The sequence below is a fragment of the Mobula birostris genome, chromosome 26 (genome assembly GCF_030028105.1).
Source record: "Mobula birostris isolate sMobBir1 chromosome 26, sMobBir1.hap1, whole genome shotgun sequence".
In the NCBI taxonomy this organism is placed as follows: Eukaryota; Metazoa; Chordata; class Chondrichthyes; order Myliobatiformes; family Myliobatidae; genus Mobula; species Mobula birostris.
In genome coordinates this window covers 30,735,646-30,756,866 of record NC_092395.1, presented here as the reverse complement: position 1 = coordinate 30,756,866, position 21,221 = coordinate 30,735,646, and the positions used below count along the sequence as shown (strand labels likewise).

Genomic DNA, 21,221 nt, shown 5'->3' with positions numbered 1-21,221 from the left:
AACTATAGGCTAGATAGCTTAACATCTGTAGTCGGGAAAATGCTTGAAGCTGTCATTAAGGAAGAAATAGCGAAACATTTAGAAAGGAGTGGTTCCATTAGACAGATGCAGCATGGATTCAGAAAAGGTAGGTCCTGTTTGACAAACTTACTGCAGTTCTTTGAGAACATAATGAATGCAGTGGATAGAGGGGAACAAGTGGATGTCATACACTTGGATTTCCAGAAGGCGTTCGATAAGGTGCCACACAAGAGACTTATAAATAAGATACGGATGCATGGAGTAGGAAGAAGTGTATTGGCAGGGATAGTGGATTGGTTAACCAATAGAAGGCAGAGAGTTGGTATAAATGGGTGTTTCTCCGGTTGGCAGTCGTTGGTGAGTGGGGTGCCGCAGGAGTCGGTGCTGGGTCTGTAGCTGTTTACCATTTACATTGATGATCTGGAAGAAGGGACTGAGTGTAGCGTAGCAAAATTTGCTGATGACACTAATTGAGTAGAAAAGCATATTGTACAGAGGATGTGGAGAGTCTGCAGAGGGATATAGATAGTTTAAGTGAGTGGGTCAAGGTGGGGCAGATGGAATACAATGTTGGTAAATGTGAGATCATCCACTTTGGAAGGAATAATAGAAGAGCAGATTATTATTTAAATGGTGAAATGTTGTGCAGAGGGACTTGGGAGTGCATGTTCATGAATCGCAAAAAATTAGCTTGCAGGTACAACAGGTTATTAAGAAGGCAAACGGAATGTTGGCCTTCATTGCTGGAGGGATTGAATTCAAGAGCAGGGAGGTCATGCTGCAACTATACAGGGTACTGGTGAGGCCGCACCTGGAGTACTGTGTGCAGTTCTGGTCTCCATACTTGAGGAAGGATATACTGGCTTTGGAGGCAGTGCAGAGGAGGTTCACCAGGTTGATTCCAGGGATGAAGGGGTTAACGTATGAGGAGCGATTGAGTTGCCTGGGACTATACTCTCTTGAATTCAGAAGAATGAGAGGGGATCTTATAGAAACATACAAAATTTTGAAAGGGATAGATAAGATAGAAGTAGGAAAGTTGTTTCCATTGGTAGGTGAGACTAGAACTAGGGGACATTGCCTCAAGATTCAGGGGAGAAGATTTAGGATGGAGTTGAGGAGAAATTGTTTTTCCCAGAGAGTGGTGAATCTGTGGAATTCTCTGCCCAGGGAAGCAGTTGAGGCTTCTTCACTAAATATATTTAAGATACAGGTAGATAGGTTTTTACATAGTAGGGGAATTAAGGGTTATGGGGAAAAGGCAGGTAGATGGAGCTGAGTTTAACGGACAGATCAGCCATGATCTTATTGAAAGGCAGGGCAGACTCGATGGGCCGGATGGCCTACTCCTGCTCCTATTTCTTATGTTCTTATGTTCTTTCAGAACCCTGGGCTGCAGTCCATCTGGTCCAGGTGATTTAGCTACCTTAAAACCTTTCAGCTTCCCAAGTACCTTCTCCTTAGTAATAGCAACTTCACTCACTTCCGTCCCTTGTGCTTTTGAACTTCTAGCATAATGCCAATGTCTTTCACAGTGAAGACTAATGTAAAAATCTTGTTCACTTCGTCTACCATTTCTTTGTCTCCCATTACTATCTCTCCAGCGTTGTTTTTCAGTCATCGATATCTACTCTCACCTCTCTTTTACTCTTTATATACCTGAAAAAACTTTTGGTATCTCCTTTGATATTATTAGCTAGCTTACCTTCATTATTTCATCTTTTTGCTTCTTACAGATGTTTTAGTTGCCTTCTGTTGGTTTTTAAGAGCTTCCCAAATCCTCTAACTTATCACTAATTTTTGCTCTATTATATGCCCTTACTTTTGCTTTTATGTTGGCTTTGATTTCCCTTGTCCGCCACGGTTGTGTCATCCTGCCTTCAGAATAGTACTCCTTTGGAATGTTTCTATCCTGTGCCTTCTGAATTGCTCCCACAAACTCCAGCCATTGCTGCTCTGCCATCATCACTGCTAGTGTCCCCTTCCAGTCAACTTCGCCCAGCTCCTCTCTCATGCCTCTGTATTTCTCTTTACTCCACTGTAATACTGATACATTTGATTTTAGCTTCTCCCTCTTAAACTGCTGGGTGAATTCTATCATATTATGATCACTGCCTCCTCAGGGTTCCTTGACCTTAAGCTGCCTAATCAAATCTGGTTCATTATACAGCACCCAATCGAGAATAGCTGATCCTGTAGTGCGCTCCACCACAAACTGCTCTAAAAAGTCACATCTTATGCTGCCTGACCTACTGAATCCGTGCAGCATTTTGCTTGTTGCTCCTGTTGTCTGATGCTTACCTCACTCTGTATTTAAGTACACATTTAGCCTCCTGCCGTTGATTCCTTTCCCTCTTTGGCCATTCTCTCCAAACAATCCCTTGATCCATTTGGCCCTTCTTTCTCTACTGCCCTTCCTCTCTATGATCCCTCCCTTTTGTGTTACCCCCCCGCCCATCTGACAATGTTTGTTTCTACTGTCGCTATGAGTACCTCCCCATTATTGCTATGTCATTGACCAGTGCTTTAGGGTGATAGAGGAATAGAAATTCATTCTTGAGTAGTAAGTATGTACTGGGGCCTTGTATTAAACTCCCACTACACAGTCCAATTACCTGTTTTCTTTTGCCACTTGTTCACTTCACCTGAGTCCTGTATTGTTCTATTCTTCCTTATGAGATGAGGGGAATGATCAGTGAGTTCTTTCACCTATCATTCCATTTGATTCAGCCTCATCCAGAAATTTGTACCTCAACCTGGCATATCTTCTGTCACGTCTCGCCTGGTCTGTGCTTGGAGAGGGCCCTTGGTCAAATACTAACCACAGAAACCCATGCAGCCATGTTAATGAGCTCCAGCAGACGACTTAAGCGACAATCAACTGCCTAATGATCTGCAGAATGATATTCCTTGCGTCAGTTTAAGTTGTTCTACTGAGGCGTCGCATGAAGTTAAACATTGGCCAAAATGGTGCTCCAGCCTAAAGCCTCACCTTGGCCGCCTTAGGACCATGTGCTATCATGATAAGGTCTGTCTTTAAGCGCTACTTTTATTGAAGCTACAGATAATGTTATTAATAATTATTTTCCTCCAGGTCATTTTTGGAAAATCCGGATATCCTGAATACACAACTGAATCGTTTACACCTGTGGCCTATCACAGCAAGTATGCACGAGGAGGGAGTTGTGGGCACTGCAGTGTGTATGATCTTAGGCACAATTAAAGAGATGAGAGTTTTTTTTCCCTCTGTGGATTCAACTTGGAGTTCTGTAGCCCACAGTACAAAATTCAGAGTTCAATAGCAACTAGAGTTCATCTAGCAGCCACCCTGTGACATCAGGTGACCTGTTATAGTGGACACAATGGGCATCAGTACAACACTGAACTGAATGAGATCAATGAGTGCTCTCAGCTTGAGACTGGCTGGTGCTACGTAAGTGAGTTTGGTGGTCACTCTCTTGATGAGAGTCAATGTGATATCAGATTGAGACTGTCACAGAGCAGCCAGTGACAGAGGATCTACCACCATGACAGGTATCTGATGCCCAAGACTGTCTCTGATGGAACCGTGGACAATAAACTATAAATAATTCCTCACCACCATGCACATTGTAGGGTACTAAGCCAATTATGTTTATCATCCCTGGGAATTTTATAAGCAAAATCTGGAAGTTTGTGGTGGAGTATGGGGATTATCACTGGGAATTTGTAGTAAGAATGCGTGCTATTTACATTTATTTAGAGTCTGCAGAGTAAACTGACGGTATTTTAATAATTGACTTAATAATCTTTCTAATGTAGGTAGTGGTTTTATCTGTGATTCGATGGTCTCCGTTTGCCTGCCCTGTATATCCATACCTTCCTTAAGTCTCTTCTCAGATCTGATTGGTTTATTCGGTGTTACTGCAATCTTTGGGCCCACTTTTTCTCTCTGCATTATCAGGCTCTATGAAACTGCATTTGAAGGTGCACAGACAAGCTCTCAGCAGCCCCTGTGCACACATGCTCAAAATGAGAATATTGGTTGCTGTTACGTCCCTAACCCAGGAGTCCTGAGATCAGATAAGGGGGCTGTCCTGGTCACTGTGCCTCAGTGACAAAGTGGTGGAGGTGGAGCTGTTTTACCCAGAAACTCACTCACTCCGTTCAGTCACTGTTTTACTGGTTCTGGGCACAGCAGTAAAAAAAAAACAATAAATGCTTCCTTCGGCTTATCGTTCTGCATTGTGTGTGGTTATAGTTTCAGTAATAATGCTTGCAAAATGATCGGTCACTGGATAAAATATCCTTTAATACAGTAGGGACTATTCAGCTCATTCCATTTTAAACCATGACATAGGAGTAGAATTTGGCCATTTGGCCCATTGAGTCTGCTCTGTCATTCGATCATGGTTGATTTATTATCCCTCTCAACCCCATTCTTCTGCCTTCACCCTATAAGCTTTGATGCCCTGACTAATCAAGAACTTACCAACCTCTGCTTTAAATATACCTAATGACTTGGCCTCCACAGCCTTCTGGGGCAATGAAATCTACCCTCTGGCTAAAAAAATTTCTCCTCATCTTTGTTCTAAAGAGACATTCTTGATTTTGAGGCAATGCCCTCTGGTCCTTGACTCCCCCACGATCGGAAACATCCTCTCCATGTCCACTCAGTCTAGGCCTTTTAATATTCAATAGGTTTCAATGAGATCCTCCCTCATTCTTCTGAACTCCAGCAAGTACGGCACAGAGCAATCAAACGCTCTTCGTACATTAAACCTTTCATTTCCAGGATCATTCACAAGAACTTCCTCTCAACCTTCTCCAATGCCAGCACATCCTTCAAGGGGCCCAAAATTGCTCCCTTTACATCAAGTACTGTCTGACCCATGCCTTACAAAGCCTCAACATTGAATCCTTGCTTTTCTTTACTTAGAGATACAGTACGGTAGCAGGCCCTTCTGGCCCACGAGCCCATGCTGTCCTAGTAGATCCATGTGACCAATTAACCCAATAGCCCCTACATCGGGGGAATGTGAGAGGAAACCGGAGCACTCAGAGGAAACCCTCATGGTCATGGGGAAAACATACGAACTCCTTACAGATAGCAGTGGGAATTGAACCCAGGTCACTGTCTCTATTATTGGGTCTTCTAACTATATGATTTAAATTCTCTCATTATTTAAGGATATCAGTTCCTTGACATTGTTTTAACTATTTTGTCAGGTCTCCTTTCTTCTACGAGGAAGTGAAGATGAAGCTGCCTTCAAATCTCAATGAGAAGCATCATTTGCTCTTTACCTTCTATCATGTGAACTGTCAGCCCAAACAGAGCCCGGACATACCAGAGGTTCCAGTGGGTTACAGTGTAAGTCTCTACATTATCGCCGTGTGCTCTTTCACTGTTACTGCAGAACTGTAGCCACTCATTGCAAGCGAATGTCAGCCTTGTGTTGAATATGTGGAGCCCTGCTGCTCTGGCAGAATATAACCAATAATTGGGCCCAGTCTTTCCTTTGGCTCAATCACAGGATGTATGTGGATTGTATTTGATTGAAATCAAGCCAGTTTGACTCAATTTTAAGCTGACTGCTGTCTGTTGGAATCCTTCATGCAGTGAAATCCTTATACTGTTGAGACCATTTGTCTCGACACACAAGGGAGCTGAAGAAACTCAGCAGGTCAGGCAGCATCTATGGAGGGAAATGATCAGTCTATTGAATTGAATTGAATTGATTTTATTTCTTACATCCTTCATATACACGAGGAGTAAAAATCTTTATGTTACATCTCCGTCTAAATGTACAAGGTGCAATTTATAGTAATTTATAATAAATAGTATGTACAACAGGACAGTCAATATAATATAGAAATACAATTATATCAGCATGAATTAATCAAGTTAATTATGAATTAAATATGTTTTGGTTCAAGGCTCTTCATTAGACTGGAAAATAAAGGCTGATTTATACTTGTGCGTACGGGCTACACCGTTGGCCTGATTTATGCTTTTACGTAGCCCTACGCTGTAGTGAGCATGCGTAGTTGTGTCTGCATCGCTCTGCAATTCACCGCCAAAACGCTAGTTGGCGGTGGGGTTTCTATGCCACTGTGTTGAGTTTCTTCGTGAGAGACATGGACAAGGAAATGCACTTCAAATATTTTCGTATGTCGGCAGGTAGATTTGACGATTTGGTTCATCGTCTCCAACCATTTATTTTGCGTCAGTGTACAGACATGGTGGAGAAAAGCAACCGGAAGTGTGTAGGAGGAAATGCGACGCTACCAAGCGGACCAGTCGCAGTTGTTGCGGTCTGCTTCGCAGCGACGCGTGAGTTACATTTTTGGGGAGGCGCACGTCACCCTACGGCGTAAGGTACGGCATAGTGTATGCGGTACCTACGGCGCACATTTGACGCACAAGTATAAATCAGCTTTTAGAGGGGAGATAGCCAGTATAAAACGTAGAGGGGAGGGGTGGAGCAAGATCAACCAGACTGACCGCTTGCCTCCTATGTTTACAAGTGGAATGTGAATGTTTCCTGTCTGGCTCATTCTGCAAGAGTGTGACACTTAACACACAAAGTTATAAAAATATTGACTTCAACGGCAACAAAAATATGAGTTTGTCGAGTAATGTAATTGGTGAACTTTTACTGCGCTTTGTGTTCAGTTTCTTTTGGTGCTCAATTAATGAGTTGCTACGTTTTTTTCTTAAACGTAAAATGCCTCTGCTGTTTTATTTGTGAAAACCTGCAAGTTTACCGATGAAATTAAGATCCGAAAGTTTGGAGAGTAAGAGGTTTTGCACTTCCACTAAATTTCGGTGAAAGAAAGCCCAGTAGCTTCTAAGCCACAGTTTTTTTTAAACTCCTCAGCTTGTATTAGGTGACCAGGGTAAAAGGTTAGCCAAGAAGAGCTAATAAAACCGCAACACACACACACAGAATGCTAGAGCAACTCAGCAGATCAGGCAGCATCTCTGCAGGGAAGAGTCTCTGTCCAAACGTCGACTGTTTCTTTCTCTCAGAGATACTGCCTGACCTCCTTAATTCCTCTAGCATTTTTTGTGTTTCCAGCATCGGCAGAGTCTCCTGTGTCTGCTGTAAAATTGTGTGTCTCTGAAAAATAATGACTCATATCTCTTGCTCAATCTGTGTGCATCTTGGTTCGCTGGAGCTGAGCTTGCATCAGACATACAGTACGTGATTAGCAGCGCATGGCTGAGTCCATCACATACAATTATTCCACTGGCCCTGCCACTAAATGTATCCGGTGAGAGCCTGGGCACTTGCTTGCGATCATAATGAACAAAAGGAGCAGCAACTGATACTGGTGTCTTACCTCTTGTGTACCTTCGCTTGAACCCACTGGGGGAGTGTAAAGTGAGAGGTTCCACACAGAGTGTGACAGCAAAGCCATTTTGAACAAGCTGAATGGTGCTGCTGTGATAGTCACAGTCTTGGAAAGAGGCCCAGGCACTAATTACAAGGCTCTTTCTTCCATGATATCATGAACTGAGGATAAGCTTGTGACAAGTTCTTGTAAAAATCAAACATATCATTAGAGTTTCCCAGGAAGGACTGGAGATCTGTTATGTAATTTGATTCCCCGGTGATCGGATGCCACAAGCTTCTGCTCCTGCATTGGTACGGGCCACCCAGCAGGGGTCTTGCAGTCCCTGTGCAGTTTCTTTGCTAATACACTGACACCACCCAATCTTAAAAATGGCTTTGCTGTCACAACCCGTACAACATGGTACCATAATGGTTAGTGTAGCACTTTACAGCGCCGGCTGTCAGAAGATCGGGGTCAATTCCCCTGGCTGTCATTAAGGAGTTTGTACATTCTTCCCACGACCATGTGGGTTTCCTCCGGGTCCTCTGGCTTCCTCCCACAGTCCAAGAGATGTAGGGGTTAGGTTAGTAAGTTTGGCCACGCTATGTTGGCACCAGAAGCATTGTGGCACTTGCGTGCTGGCCCAACGCATCCTTGAAGTGTGTAGGTCATTGATGCAAAAGATGCATTTTATGGGCAACAGACACAAAATGCCGGAGGAACTCGGCAGGCCAGGCAGCATCTATGAGAAAAGTACGGTCGACGTTTCGGGCCGAGACCCTTCAGCAGGACTGGAGAAAAAAAGATGAGAAGTCAGAGTAAGAAGGTGGGGGGAGGGGAGGAAGAAACACAAGGTAAAAGGTGAAGCCAGGGTTGGGGGGGAGGGGTGAAGTAAAGAGCTGGGAGGTTGATTGGTGAAAGAGTTACAGGGATGGAGAAGGGGGAAACTGATAGGAGAGGAGAGAAGGCCATGGAAGAAAGAAAGGGGGGGAGGAGCACCAGAGGGAGGCGATGGGCAGGTAAGGAGATAAGGTGAGAGAGGGAAAAGGGAATGGGGAATGGTGAAGGAGGGGGTGGCATTACTGGAAGTTTGAAAAATCAATGTTCATGCCATCAGGTTGGAGGCTACTCAAACAGAATATAGGGTGTTGCTCCTCCAACCTGACTGTGGCCTCATCGTAACAACATATCAGAATGGGAATGAGAAGTGGAATTAAAATGGATGGCCACTGGGAGATCCCACTTTTTCTGGCGGATGGAGTGTAGGTGCTCAGTGAAGCTGTCTCCCAATCTGTGTCGGATCTCGCTGATGTACAGGAGGCCACTCTGGGAGCACTGTTACAGTAGGTGACCCCAACAGACTCACAGGTGAAGTGTTGCCTCACCTGGAAGAACTGTTTGGGGCCCTGAATGGTAGTGAGGGAGGAGGTGTAGGGGCTGGTGTATCACTTGTTCTGCTTGCAAGGGTAAGTGCCAGGAGGGAGATCAGTGGGGAGGGATGAATGGACAAGGGAGTTGCATAGGGAGCGAATTCTGCAGAAAGCAGAAAGTTGGTGGGGGGGGGGGTGGGTAGGGAAAGATGTGCTTTGTGGTGGGATCCTGTTGGAGATAGCAGAAGTTTAGAAGTTACGGAGAATTATGTGCTAGACGCGGAGGCTGGTGGGGTGGTAGGTGAAGACAAGAGGAACCCTATCCCTGGTGGGATGGTGGAAGGATGGGGTGAGAGCAAACGTGCGTGAAATGGAAGAGATGCTGTTGAGGACACCCCCTTTCTCTGAAGAAGGAGGAAACCCCCTTTCTCTGAAGAAGGAGGGCATCTCCTTTGTTCTAGAATGAAGCGGCTCATCCTGAGAGCAGAAGTAGTGGAGACAGAGGAATTGAGAGAAGGGGATGGCATTTTTACAAGTAACAGGGTGGGAAGAGGTATAGTGCAGGTAGCTGTGAGAATCAGTGGGTTTATAGTAGATATCAGTGGATAAGCTGTCTCCAGAGATAGAGACAGAGAGACCAAGAAAGGGGAAGGAGGTGTCGGAAATGGACCAGGTAAATTTGAGGGCAGGGTGGAAGTTGGAGGCACAGTCGTTCAAGTTGTCGAGTTCCACATGGTTGCAGGAACTAGCACCAATGCAGTCGTCAATGTAGCATAGGAAAAGTTAGCGAGTGATACTGGTTTATGCTTGGAATATAGGCTGTTCCACGTAGCCGACAAAAAGGCAGGCGTACCTGGGAACCATGCGAGTGCCTATGGCTGCACTTTTCGTTTGAAGGAAGTGGGAGGAACTGAAGATGACATTATTGAGAGTGAGGACAAATTCCACCAGACGGAGGAGAGTGGTGACGGAGGGGAACTGGTTGGGTCTGGTGTCCAGAAAGAACGGATAGAGATGGATGGTGGTGGGGGATGTATTTTACCGAATATTGCTATGTTTCAATGTACGTGTGACTAATAAAGCTGACCTTTAATCTTTACCTTCTAATGCCACTGGATTCCAGCAAAGGTATAGATGTCACTGCACCTCCTAATATCTATTTTCCATCTCTGAAAATTTTTCTACGTTACACACCTTTTGCAAAAGTTTTTGAAAATAAATATACTTTGAACTTTGATGTCTCTCATTGCCGTCATGCTGCAGGAGATGCATTAATTGCTGCCCCATGACCAAAAGAACATATGCTTAGTTCTCTTGACATGGCCTCCCCTACATTGGAAAATCAAGCAGAGACTAGTCCACCATTTTGTGAAACAGCTCTGCTCTGCCTTCAGCAGCCATCTTGAGCTAACAGCAAGCAGGCCACTTTAACTCTCCTTTGCACTCCAGCTCACTGATCTGTCTTTCCTCTGTCTCCTCCATTGCTACAAAGAGGCCAAATGCAAATTGCAAGAATAATTTGGCAAACTGGATCGAAAACTGTCTTGGCAATAGGGTGATGATAGAAGTTCATTTTAGTTACTGGATGTTTATGCCAAATGATGTTGCTCAGGGATCAGTGCTTGGTTCTTTGCTTTTTGTAATATATGTAAATGATTTAGATGTGGATATAGGAGGCACGTTCAGAAGATTTATAAAATGACACAAAGATTGGTGGAGTTATGGATAATGTGGAGGATAGACTGAGGGTGTAAGGTGATATCGATGTGTTGCTGAAATTGGCTGATACATAGCAACTGGATTCCAATCAGGTTAAATGTGAAGTGATGCATATATTGGGGTTCTAATGAGGCTAGGACAGACACCGTGAACGGCAGGGTCTTGGGGAGTACTGATGATCAAAAGGAATTTTGAATACTTAAAGGTAGCAGCACAAGTAGGTAAAACAATTAGGAAAGGATAAGGATACTGGCCTTCATTAGTCAAGGCAGGGAGGTTACGCTCCAATTTTATAAAACTTTGATTAGGTCTTAACTGGAGTACTGTGCGCATCACTGGATGCCGCACTCTGGGAAAGATGTGATAGCGCCAAAGGGAATGCAGAGGCGATTCACCAGGATGTTGCCTGGGATGGAACATATCAGTTATGAAGAGAGATTGCAGAAACAAAATCTTTTCTCCCTGTTGCAGAGGATGTTAAGTGAAGACACGATTAAGGTACATGAAATTATAAGGGGATAGATAGGGCAGACTGCAGGAAACACTTCCTCCATATCTGAGATAGACAAAAGACAAGGAAATAGATTTAGGATGTGGGGAGAGAGAGAGAGATTCAGAAGGGATACAAAGGGGACATTTTTCGCCGAGAGAGTGGTGAGTACCTGGAATGCACTACCCGAGAGAGGTTTTGTTTCAAGATGGAGCCGAGCTGCAGTCTCCATAGTTGTTTTTTTAATGGTTTTTTTAGTTTCATAGGATGATTTTGGAGTGTTCGGGATCAAGTTATAGTTTAGCGACACGGATGTAGGGGAATTAGAGGATAGGCTAGAGAGTTTAAGCCTCAAGGTCAGTGACAGGACATGGAAGGGGACAGAAGCCAGAATAATAAGCTGGTGGAGAGGAGGCATACAAGCTGGTAGCTGGTACATGAAGCCAGGTGAGGGGGGAAGATGTAAGAAGCTGGGAGGTGATAGGGGGAAGAGTTAAAGGGCTGAAGAAGAAGAGTGAGACCTGTACATTATAGAGGAAGGACCTATAATGACACAACTGCCCCCAGAGATCAGCAAACACTTTCCTGATTCTGTACTTTCTGGGCTGTTGTGATTGGTGTGCCATGGTTTATGTTCAGAAATTAGACTTCTTTCCTGTAATTAGTGTTTTAATGTGATAGGGAAGAGAGCACTATTATGACATCCTATTTTAGAGACTGAACATACGTTTGTAAATGTTGGCAGTAAATAGGGATACCAGACTTAACTAGAACAGGACTGTGGTCTCTTCCTGTAAGGGTTAACACCGGACACCAGTAACAATTATTTCTAAATTTAAAATCATTTATGAAATATTTATTTTCGGCTGTGATATGATCTGCCATCAATATCCATTGCAGAGCCTGGCATATAAATGTGCATCTCTGTAGCTGCTCTCCGTAGTAATTTGGAGCTAATTATATATTTTATGGTTTCTGCTTAGAATCCTCTCATGATAATTGAAAACAATATTCCCAGCAAATAATTAGGATTACTATAGGCACAAGCTAAATTGGAATGAACACTATCTGTATATTCACAGATATCATTGTTTGTGGATTACTGTTTTCAGCAATTTTTCTAACTTTTTTGCTACAAAGTTGTTTCTCTTAGTTAGCAAGACTTGAACTAAGAGTTAGTTAATAGGAATATCTCCCCTGAGTACTGTTGTGTGTGTAATCTGAAGTGGAAGGAACTGGATATCAAATAGATAGCATGTTGTGATGAGGGGAAGGTGTACTTTATAGCCAGAGACCAGCAGGCCTGTGAGACTTGAGCAGAGAAGTTCCTCTGGACTGGCACATCAATAATAAACACAAAATACTCTGCAGATGCTGGGGTCAAAGCAACACTCACAACACGCTGGAGGAACTCAGCAGGTCGGGCAGCATCTGTGGAAACGATGTGTTGACGTTTCAGGCCAGAACCCTTCCTCAGGACTGTAGCCCCTTCCCTCTACAGTTCTGACGAAGGGTTCTGGCCCGAAACATCGACTCATCGTTTCCGCGGATGCTGCCCCACCTGCTGAGTTCCTCCAGCGTGTTGTGAACATCAATAATAAACTCGATGGATAAAGATTGTGCACGACACAAGGCACTTTAAATCCCTGCAATGGAGAATCTTTGGGAGGTATTTGAATTTCTGATTTTGTTCTCTATTGCAATTAATTGTTGCATTCCTGTGGTCTGATTACCAGCCAATAAATTATTGCTTATTCAGCAGTATATTTTTCAGTTGCAAACAGATAATAGAAATGTTTACGTTCCTTTATCATTATTGGGTAATATTAATTATTCATCCTTTACTTGTCAATAGTGGTTACCAATCCTGGACAAGGGACATTTACGCTCTGGTTCTTTTGAGCTTCCTGTCTATTTGGACAAACTTCCATCCCAGTATTCAGTAGCCTCTGTAAGTACATGGTTAATAAATATCTATCCATATTAATGTAATAACTGGTGCATCTCTGTTTTCACAGGGGATTACATTAAATGTATGTTTCTGAAAAGCCATTCATCTCAACTAGTCTGTTCCAATGCATATGCTTTGGTCAGGTCTCCTACCATCTCAGTCTAACCTACTATTCTCCTCTTCCTCATATACTTTTCTAGCCTTCTCTTAATATAGTCCTACATTTTTTCTTTCAAACACTCCCTGTGGTTGCAAGTTTCACAATCTCATCAGTCTTTGGTTTCTGCTGAATTTCAACATGTATCAATAGCCTCTAGTTACTCTTGCCCCAATGTTGATCCTTTCCAGATGACTGTGCCCTCTCGTTTTGGTACTGTCCTTGTAAATCTTTTCTGCAATGTCTCTGACACCGCTGGATCATTTTTATAACACAGGTGACTGTAACTACACCTCTGTACTTCTAGAAATAATGCCCAATGCTTGAGTTGCTTTCCTATGGCCCTGCTAAGCTGTAGTGAAGTTTTTGATAATAGATATTTTATTGATCCCAAAGGAAATTACATTTCAAATGCACAGATATACAAATATTACAAGAGAAGTAAGAAGAATAAAAAATAAGTTACCTTAAAAATAGGATTACAAGATTTATAAGTCAAAGATTACAAGATTGTTGTACTTGAGATCTGAGATCCCTTTATTCCTCTCACCCACCTGGACATACATCCTTTGAATTATAAGTGACCTTCGTATTCTTAACAAAATGCATTGGTATCTATCTATGTTGAATGCCGTTTCCCAAACTTTTGGCAAGTTTATTAATATCTCACTGTAATTTATAGCAGTCCTTCTGAGGTTTGACGTCACCTCTCAGTTCAGTGTCATCCAAAAATTAAGCAATTTTTCTTATGATTCACAGTAAATCATTGATGTGAGGTGAGAACAGTAGTGGTCCCAGCATAGACCTCTGCAGAAACTGTCAATATTTATCCGCTACTAAGGTTGATTGGTGTCATTTCTTGGCCTCTGTCCTGAAGCTAGCCAGCAATCCACTCTACGACTTGCTTTCTTACTCCACAATTCCTGATGTTATTCATTAGTTTATTAAAGTGTAACTTATCAAAAACTTTTAGAAGATTTTAGATAAATTACATACAGTGGATTCCAGTTAGTTGGGAGCAGTACATTTTGGCCCAATTAAGCGGCTGCCCAATTAGCCAAAGTTTCATGGAAATAGTTAAAAGGTGTAAAAAAGACAAACTGCTGTTTAACTGAGTAATGACTTATGTATTGAAATGAAATGCAGAACAAATTTGAATATTACCAATACTGCTGGTGGTGGTCTGCCATATCCAACGAAGGCAGGAAACCTGTACTGGACAGTTTTTAAACAGGAAAGGTCCTCCACTGGCCCACTCTCTCAACCTGGGAAGTCTGGGTCAAGTGGTATGAGTGGACCTAACGACGGTGGTCTTCCCTGGTTGCTGTGGATGACCATGATGTCTTCTGTACCTTGTCATGCGCTTTGTTCTCCACGTAACACTGCAGATCCATCAGTTCAGTCTCACTGTAGATCCTATCCGCTCAGTCCGCTGGAGCAGACTTTGCGTGCTAGGATAGGCCTGTCCCTCTCTCACCAGGGTGTGAGACCCGCCGGCTACCCTCACCTGCTTTATCCTGCCTGTTGAAGCGGCCTATTGGGGTGTGGCCGCCAGTTCATACTTGGAACCACAGGTGAGAGCTGAGTGTCCGGTGGGGACCAAAGGTAACATTCAAGAAGGTTGTCGATACCCTCAAATTGTTTGTAGTTTCTATCTTGTTGAAGGAGTGACATTGTTTTATTTCCACTCCCGGCAGTTTCTGGCATTTACAAGTCTATATGCTTGAAACTGCAGTGAGTAAAACCACACCATTACTCACCATCAGTGAGAAATATCACTGCTTTTTGAACACAAGCTGGTGTTATTTAAAAACTATTTGCTCTAAGCACGGTATAGTGTCTAAAGGAAACGCAAGTGCACGTGACCGAGGCTAGTTAGAAATTGTCTTCTGTCTCAATTAAGCAGCATAGTGTCCCAAATAAACAAAGGGAATCCCAGCTGTTTTCTCGACTAGTTTTTGTTCTTTAACAGTTGTCCCAAATAAGTGGCTTCCCTGATTAACTGATGGCCCAGTTAATTGAAATCCACTGTCTTTTGTATTACTATGTATTATGTCTGCTTTTAAAAGTCAGTGACACAAATACAATCTCTATTACCTTCGTTGAGTTGATGAATTGATTTAATGTGTCTCCATTTCTTATTTATAATGCTCTTATCTCATTGTTCATCTCATCATCCAAAGTCATGTCCATCTGTTCTAGCTGGTCTGTAAATACCAAAGTAAAAGAATGATTTGTATCCTGAAAATCTCATTGACCTGTCTTTCTCCTGATCATCCTTGTCATATCTCAACCTTCCTTCTTCTATTGATGTCTGTAAAATACTTACATTTTGGTTTATGCTCCTTGATAACTCATCTTTGTCTTCCTATTCATTTTTCTGGTCCCTTTTTCTTTCTTATTATGTACTCTTCTAATGTCTATGGACTTAATGTTCCCTTCCCTCAATTGTTTCCTTATGAAATAATTGGTCCATTGAGTTTCTGTGGGATATGTTTAGTCTGCCCATTCCTTTCAGTGGGATGTGTTTTCATGTGCTCGTTTGAACCTTCTTGCAAGCGATTACCACAATTGCTCTTTATCATTCTTTCTCAGTTTGCACCCTTTTTTATTTTTTCCAATTTCTATTCTCAGCCCATAATTGAATTTTTCTCCCATTCTGAACTGGATTTTCATCACACTATTATCATTGTTATTTTAAGGCATTTAATAGTACAGTTACTATTAACTAAATGTTCTCTTAATTTTTGCTTCCTTCTGGTAAATCCCATAACAAGTCCATCCTCCTTTGTTGGGCTTTTTTACATTAAAGAGTTTCAAGAGGAGTCCTCTGTACAATGAGGAACTCCACTGGCTTATTTGCTTTACCTTTCTCTTCAAATATTCACGTACTTCCAGATGTCATTGTCATATTTGTATCTCATTAATAAACATTGTACATTTTAATATACATGGCCATTCTCTGAGCATGTTAAGGACAGTACAAAACATATACGTACCTTGTCTAAGTGCGGACCTACAGCCCACTGCACTGACTGACTTCATGTCAATGCTTTCTGGGCAGCAATTGAATTACTTGTCCTGAAGTTGAGTTTGAAGCACAGATTCACTGAAACAGTAGAATAATGTATTTTCTCATGGAATAATGCTGTTGCCCTCAAAATTCTTTCAATCAAATTACCTGGGAAATCCACTATATATACAGGTTAAAATTATATTCTGTGACTTCATACAGTCACATTTATTTCCTCCATCACCAATTCCTGCTCATAATTAAAAGCTAATATAGTTATACTGACCATCAAACATACTTGCGAATCTCCAAATGGTTCTGTTGCCCTTTCAATCCATCTCCTGGTGCCTTTACAAGCTGAAAGCAAAATGTGAATGGAATAACTTTATAGATTCCTGGATTTTTTGTACTAATATGTGATGTGTAAACTGTAATCCAGAAGTTGTTGTCTCTGTGCCTTTCTGTTGTGTAAGAGCTTGCCGTACTCACTAACTGCTTGCTTGGTCACTTTAGATTTGGAATGTTCTACAGCTCGCTGAAACAAGACACCACCTTTACAACTCTGCCCAAGTTTAGTTTTGAAAACCATTCCCTCTCCTATGCTGGTCCATGATCTCTTGGATTCTGCACAAACCTGTTCTCTTTGCTTTAAGCAATGCCTCAACTGCGTGTGGCTGCCTACGTCTGGCTTTACCCTCCCCATTTCATCTAGGTCTGCTAATAACTCACACAAAATGCAGGAGGAACTCAGCAGGTCAGGCAGCATCTATGGAGAGAGGGAAAAGAGTCAACGTTTTGCGCTGAGATCCTTCAACAAGACTGGAAGGGAAGGGCGGGGGGGAAGCCAGAGTAAAAATGTGGGGTGAGGGGAAGGAGTATGTTGATTGGTGATAGGTGAGGGGAAAGTTGGGTGGGAGAGGGAAGGGAGGATGGAGTGAGAAGCTGGGAGGTGATTGGAAAAAGTAAAGGACTGAAGAAGAAGGGATTTGATAGGAGAGGAGAGTGGACCAAGGGAGAAAGGGAAGGAGGATAACTTCTATAATACATTCCGCTTAGCATATTGAATTGTAAGACATAATTTAAATTTACAATTCACAAATCCATTTCCAGAGTTAAGAATTACTTGAAGGTTTGGTTTTTACAGTTATTTATTTTGAGATACAAGTAGGAACACGCCCTTTTGGCCCAATGAGAGGCTTTGCCTTGCAACCCACATATTTAACACTAGCCTAATTACAGGGCAATTTACCAAGACCAATTAATTGACCAGCCGCTATGTTTTTGGACTGCGGGAGGAAACATGAGCACCCGGAGGAAAAATACACGCTCATGGGAAGAATGTACAAACTTGTTACAGGTGACGCTGGAATTGAACTCCAGATTCTGCACCCCAAACTGTAATAGTTCCCTAGTTTAGACCCACCTTCCTAGTATGACCCCCATCTTACCCCCACCACCTTTAACCCCCTCGGGCTTTTGTATTTTGCTGCTTTAGTTTCACTTGTTCCCTGACTTACAGTTAAATCTCAGTGGTTAGTTTGGGCCGTAGGTGGCTGGTCTGCCCTCAGCATCCTCCCCTGGACCACAGTTATAGATCCATGTAGCTAGGGAGAGTGAGCAGATTCTCTCCCCGGCCTTATGCCTCTCACCCTTAACATGATGAGGCCCTACCCACAGTAGGGTCGATGTGAGGAAACAAGCAAAAGACAGAGGGGTGCCAAAGAAGGAGGGATAGGTAAGATAAAATGAGAGAAGCTGGTGCTCCTTAATCTCTAGTCCTAGTTCAAGTTCAGGTGTATTGTCGTATATATGCCATGAAAAGTAAACTTTTGCAGCAGCAGTTCAGTACGTAATAAATATGAGCAACATAAGCTAACATCAACTTAAATTAATATAAATTATACATTACTTACGCAACAAAATAAGCATGATGACATTACTGGAAGGTGCGAGAGAGCAAGACGACATATTGCCTAAGGTAATGCTAGGAATACCCAGATGGTAGTGGGGAAAAAGCTGTTGTTGAACTTCGAGGTGTGGGTGTCAGCCTTCAGGTTCACAACAACCTTTCCCTCAATGTGGGTAAGAGCAAGGGATTAATTGTGGACTTCAGGAAGGAGAAGTTGAGGGAACATACACCTACCTGTCTCATCGAGGGATCAGCAGTGGAAAGGGTGAGCAGTTTCAAGTTCTTGGGTGTCAACATTTCTAAAGATTTAACCTGGGCCCAACATATTGGTGCAATTACAAAGAAGGTACAACAGTGCCTATATTTCATTGGAGTTTGAGGAGATTTGGTATGTCATGAAAGACACTCACAAGTTTCTACAGGTTACCATGGAGAGCATTCTAACTGGCTGCATCACCGTTTGGTATGGGGGCTGGGGAGCAAATGTACAGCATCATAAAAAGCTGTAAACTCAGCCAGCTCCATCCTGGGCACTGGCTGAGGACATCACAAGGTGATGACTCCCACATCATGGACATCTTCACAAGGTGATGCCTCTAAAGTCTTTTTTTTATATATGTTACAATGTACTGCTGGCACAAAACAACAAGTTTCACGACATACGCTGGTGATGGTAAACCTGATGCATTCCTGGATCTCCTGCCTGAATTGATGGCAGCATCAAGAAGAGGACATGGCCCCAGATGTCAGGGGTGCTTAATGCTGGATGTCACCTTCCTGTAACATTGTCTCTTACAGATGTCCTCAGATGTGGGGAGAGCTGTACATATGATGGACAGGCTGCATTCCAGTGCAGTAGAATTTCCATTTCAGTTTGTGATGCAACCAGTCAGAAAGATTTCCACTCCGCATCTGCAAAAGTTTTCTGGGGTCTTCAGTAACATGCCAAATCTCCTTCAACTTCTAAGAAAGTAGAGGTGTTTGCGTGCATTCTTTATGGTTACATTTGTGTACTGAGCCCAGAATAGAACCTCCAAGGTATTGAAACTCAGAGCTGCTCATCTTTTCCACTGCAAACCACTTCACTGAGGGTCTTGCAAATTCTGTCAACTAAAGCTTTGTTAAAAGAGACTATCACTGCTAGTCCAGGTGTGTATTATCCTCTGCCTCTTTCCTCTAGAACCATTCTTAATGCATTTTATCTCCTTGGCTTTATTCGTCTTTAATTTGATTCCAGGCCTACGACGCACTTTCTGGGTGGCGGAACCAGTCGGTACATTTTCCACAACAAACAAACGTTCTTGCTTTTCCAGTACCGCATTCACCCTCCCCCATCTCACCAAACCCACCTAGGACCTATTTCAAAGTTCAGAAGAGCTTACTAACCCTATGCTATTCTGACACCACTTATTGCTTCTAATTGTGATGATTAAGTCCCATTAACTTATTTCAGGTTTTAAATCTGGTCTATATCTTCTTGCCTTCATTCAGCCCTGTCATTAGTGGTCAGGGGCATGGCTCTTGGTGATTTGATCCAGTGAGCAGTTGTCACTAAGGCCACCCATGGCCAATTAAAAGACTTACAGAATCCTACCCATTCACACGCAACATCGGATGACTGATTGCCGCCCACAACCTGCTACTGTCTTTTTCCTGCCCTAGACTGATAACCCTCCCAGCACAGGAATGGTCCCAATGTTATCAATTATCTCTGCTAAAAGTTGACTTCCTATCACCAATCTCTAACTGAGGAAGGCTTCCCACTTCACAACAATACCATGTCAAAGACCATCAGTGATAGCTGCTTCCATGCTTTCCCCCTTTGGCTGTGGGATCCCTTTCTCCATCACAGCAGTTCTGGGAACGTGAAGAGTTTGCAACAGCGGAATTGGCCAAACATACCACCCTTCCTATGCATCATATAATTAAGACATGACGAAACAAAAGTAAGCCATAAATTCATTTGTTAGGTGTTGCCAATATTCTGACCTTGGCCTTCACAGCATTTGTATGTTCTTGTAGGCAACTGCAGCTGCTGAACGTTTTTTTTTCCGCTGGCTATCCACAGCGAGCACCAGAGCAGCATCTGTCCAATGCAGTTTGCACAGAGCCAATCCGGCAGGTGTATTTTGGCTGACAATTCAGGAAATAGGTGGCAAGAGTCTTGTTCCTCAAGAATGTCATTCGGGCATATTTTTCAATTAATATTACTTCCATTAGCACACTATTACATCTGCTGTCATTTTCTACAGTAACTGAATTCCACGCTCCGCTGCTTTGTAGTAAGCTGAGAGGATGGCCTTTGTAGGTGAGAGTCTGAGAGGAGTATTTAGTTGTATATTTTAATTTCGTTCGGCTTCGGTATCAGTCACTATTGACAACTTTGAGTGAATTTTATAGTTCATGGCTCAAAGGTTTTTTTTGAATTTCTCCATCTTATTTTTTTCTCTTGTGGAGCTACAGACTCTCCCAAGACTGCTGATGAAATGTATTTATTTGTTTATTGGGATACAGCCTGACATGCCAACCAGCAATCCCCTGATTTAATCCTAGCCTAATCATGGGACAATTTACAATGACCAATAAACCTGTACATCTGGTGGAATCACCCCAGTCTTGATTTCTCTGGTTCTAACAATACTGATGGTTTATTAAGTTTTATAACATTAAAGACTTTCTCCCACATTTAACCACATTAAAAATTTGAGCTTGGTACTGACGTGGGTCTTGCCATTAGGGTGGTAATGCTTTTGAAGTCTTGGCAGTGCTTTTCTATAGAAGCCTGGTTAGTGCTTGACGTCCGCTCTCAGCTGTGCCCCTGCTGTGCTATCTTAGTCAGTTGTCATGGTTAGCATTTGAAGAGCAACAGCATGAAATGGAATCCTTTTATGGTTATTACACTGTATTAAGAAGCACGAATCCTTATAATTGTCTTGCTTTTTATTGCAGGCCCCACTGGCGGGGGTGAAGTGGTTGGATAATCGGAAATCAGTATTTAAATTGGAGCTACGCCCATTTTCGACAATATACCCTGAGGTAAATGATTTCAGTCTCAAAGCTGCCAGAATATAGTGTTGGTTTTGAGGACAGGGTGGTGGACTGGCAGAGCCCCTGACCCATAAGGCTATAAGATATAGGAGCAGAATTAGGCCATTCAGCACGTGTAGTCTGTTCCACCATTCCATCATGACAGTATGCAGGTTTGTTATCCCCTTCAACCCCATTCACCCGCGTTCTCCTCGTAATCTTTGATACCATTACTAACCAAGAG

The 21,221-nt window shown here is 42.7% G+C and overlaps 1 protein-coding gene across 3 annotated transcripts in view; it reads left to right on the top strand.

Moving 5' to 3' along the window:
• LOC140188166 (dedicator of cytokinesis protein 7-like) overlaps window positions 1–21,221 on the top strand; it is a 255,411-nt gene that overhangs the window by 123,606 nt on the left and 110,584 nt on the right. For all 3 annotated transcript variants that reach the window (XM_072244167.1, XM_072244166.1, XM_072244168.1), the window contains exons 16-19: window positions 3,116–3,186; window positions 5,230–5,371; window positions 12,776–12,871; window positions 20,900–20,986. In XM_072244167.1, the coding sequence (XP_072100268.1) occupies window positions 3,116–3,186; window positions 5,230–5,371; window positions 12,776–12,871; window positions 20,900–20,986 (396 nt within the window). The remainder of the gene's footprint in view (window positions 1–3,115; window positions 3,187–5,229; window positions 5,372–12,775; window positions 12,872–20,899; window positions 20,987–21,221) is intronic.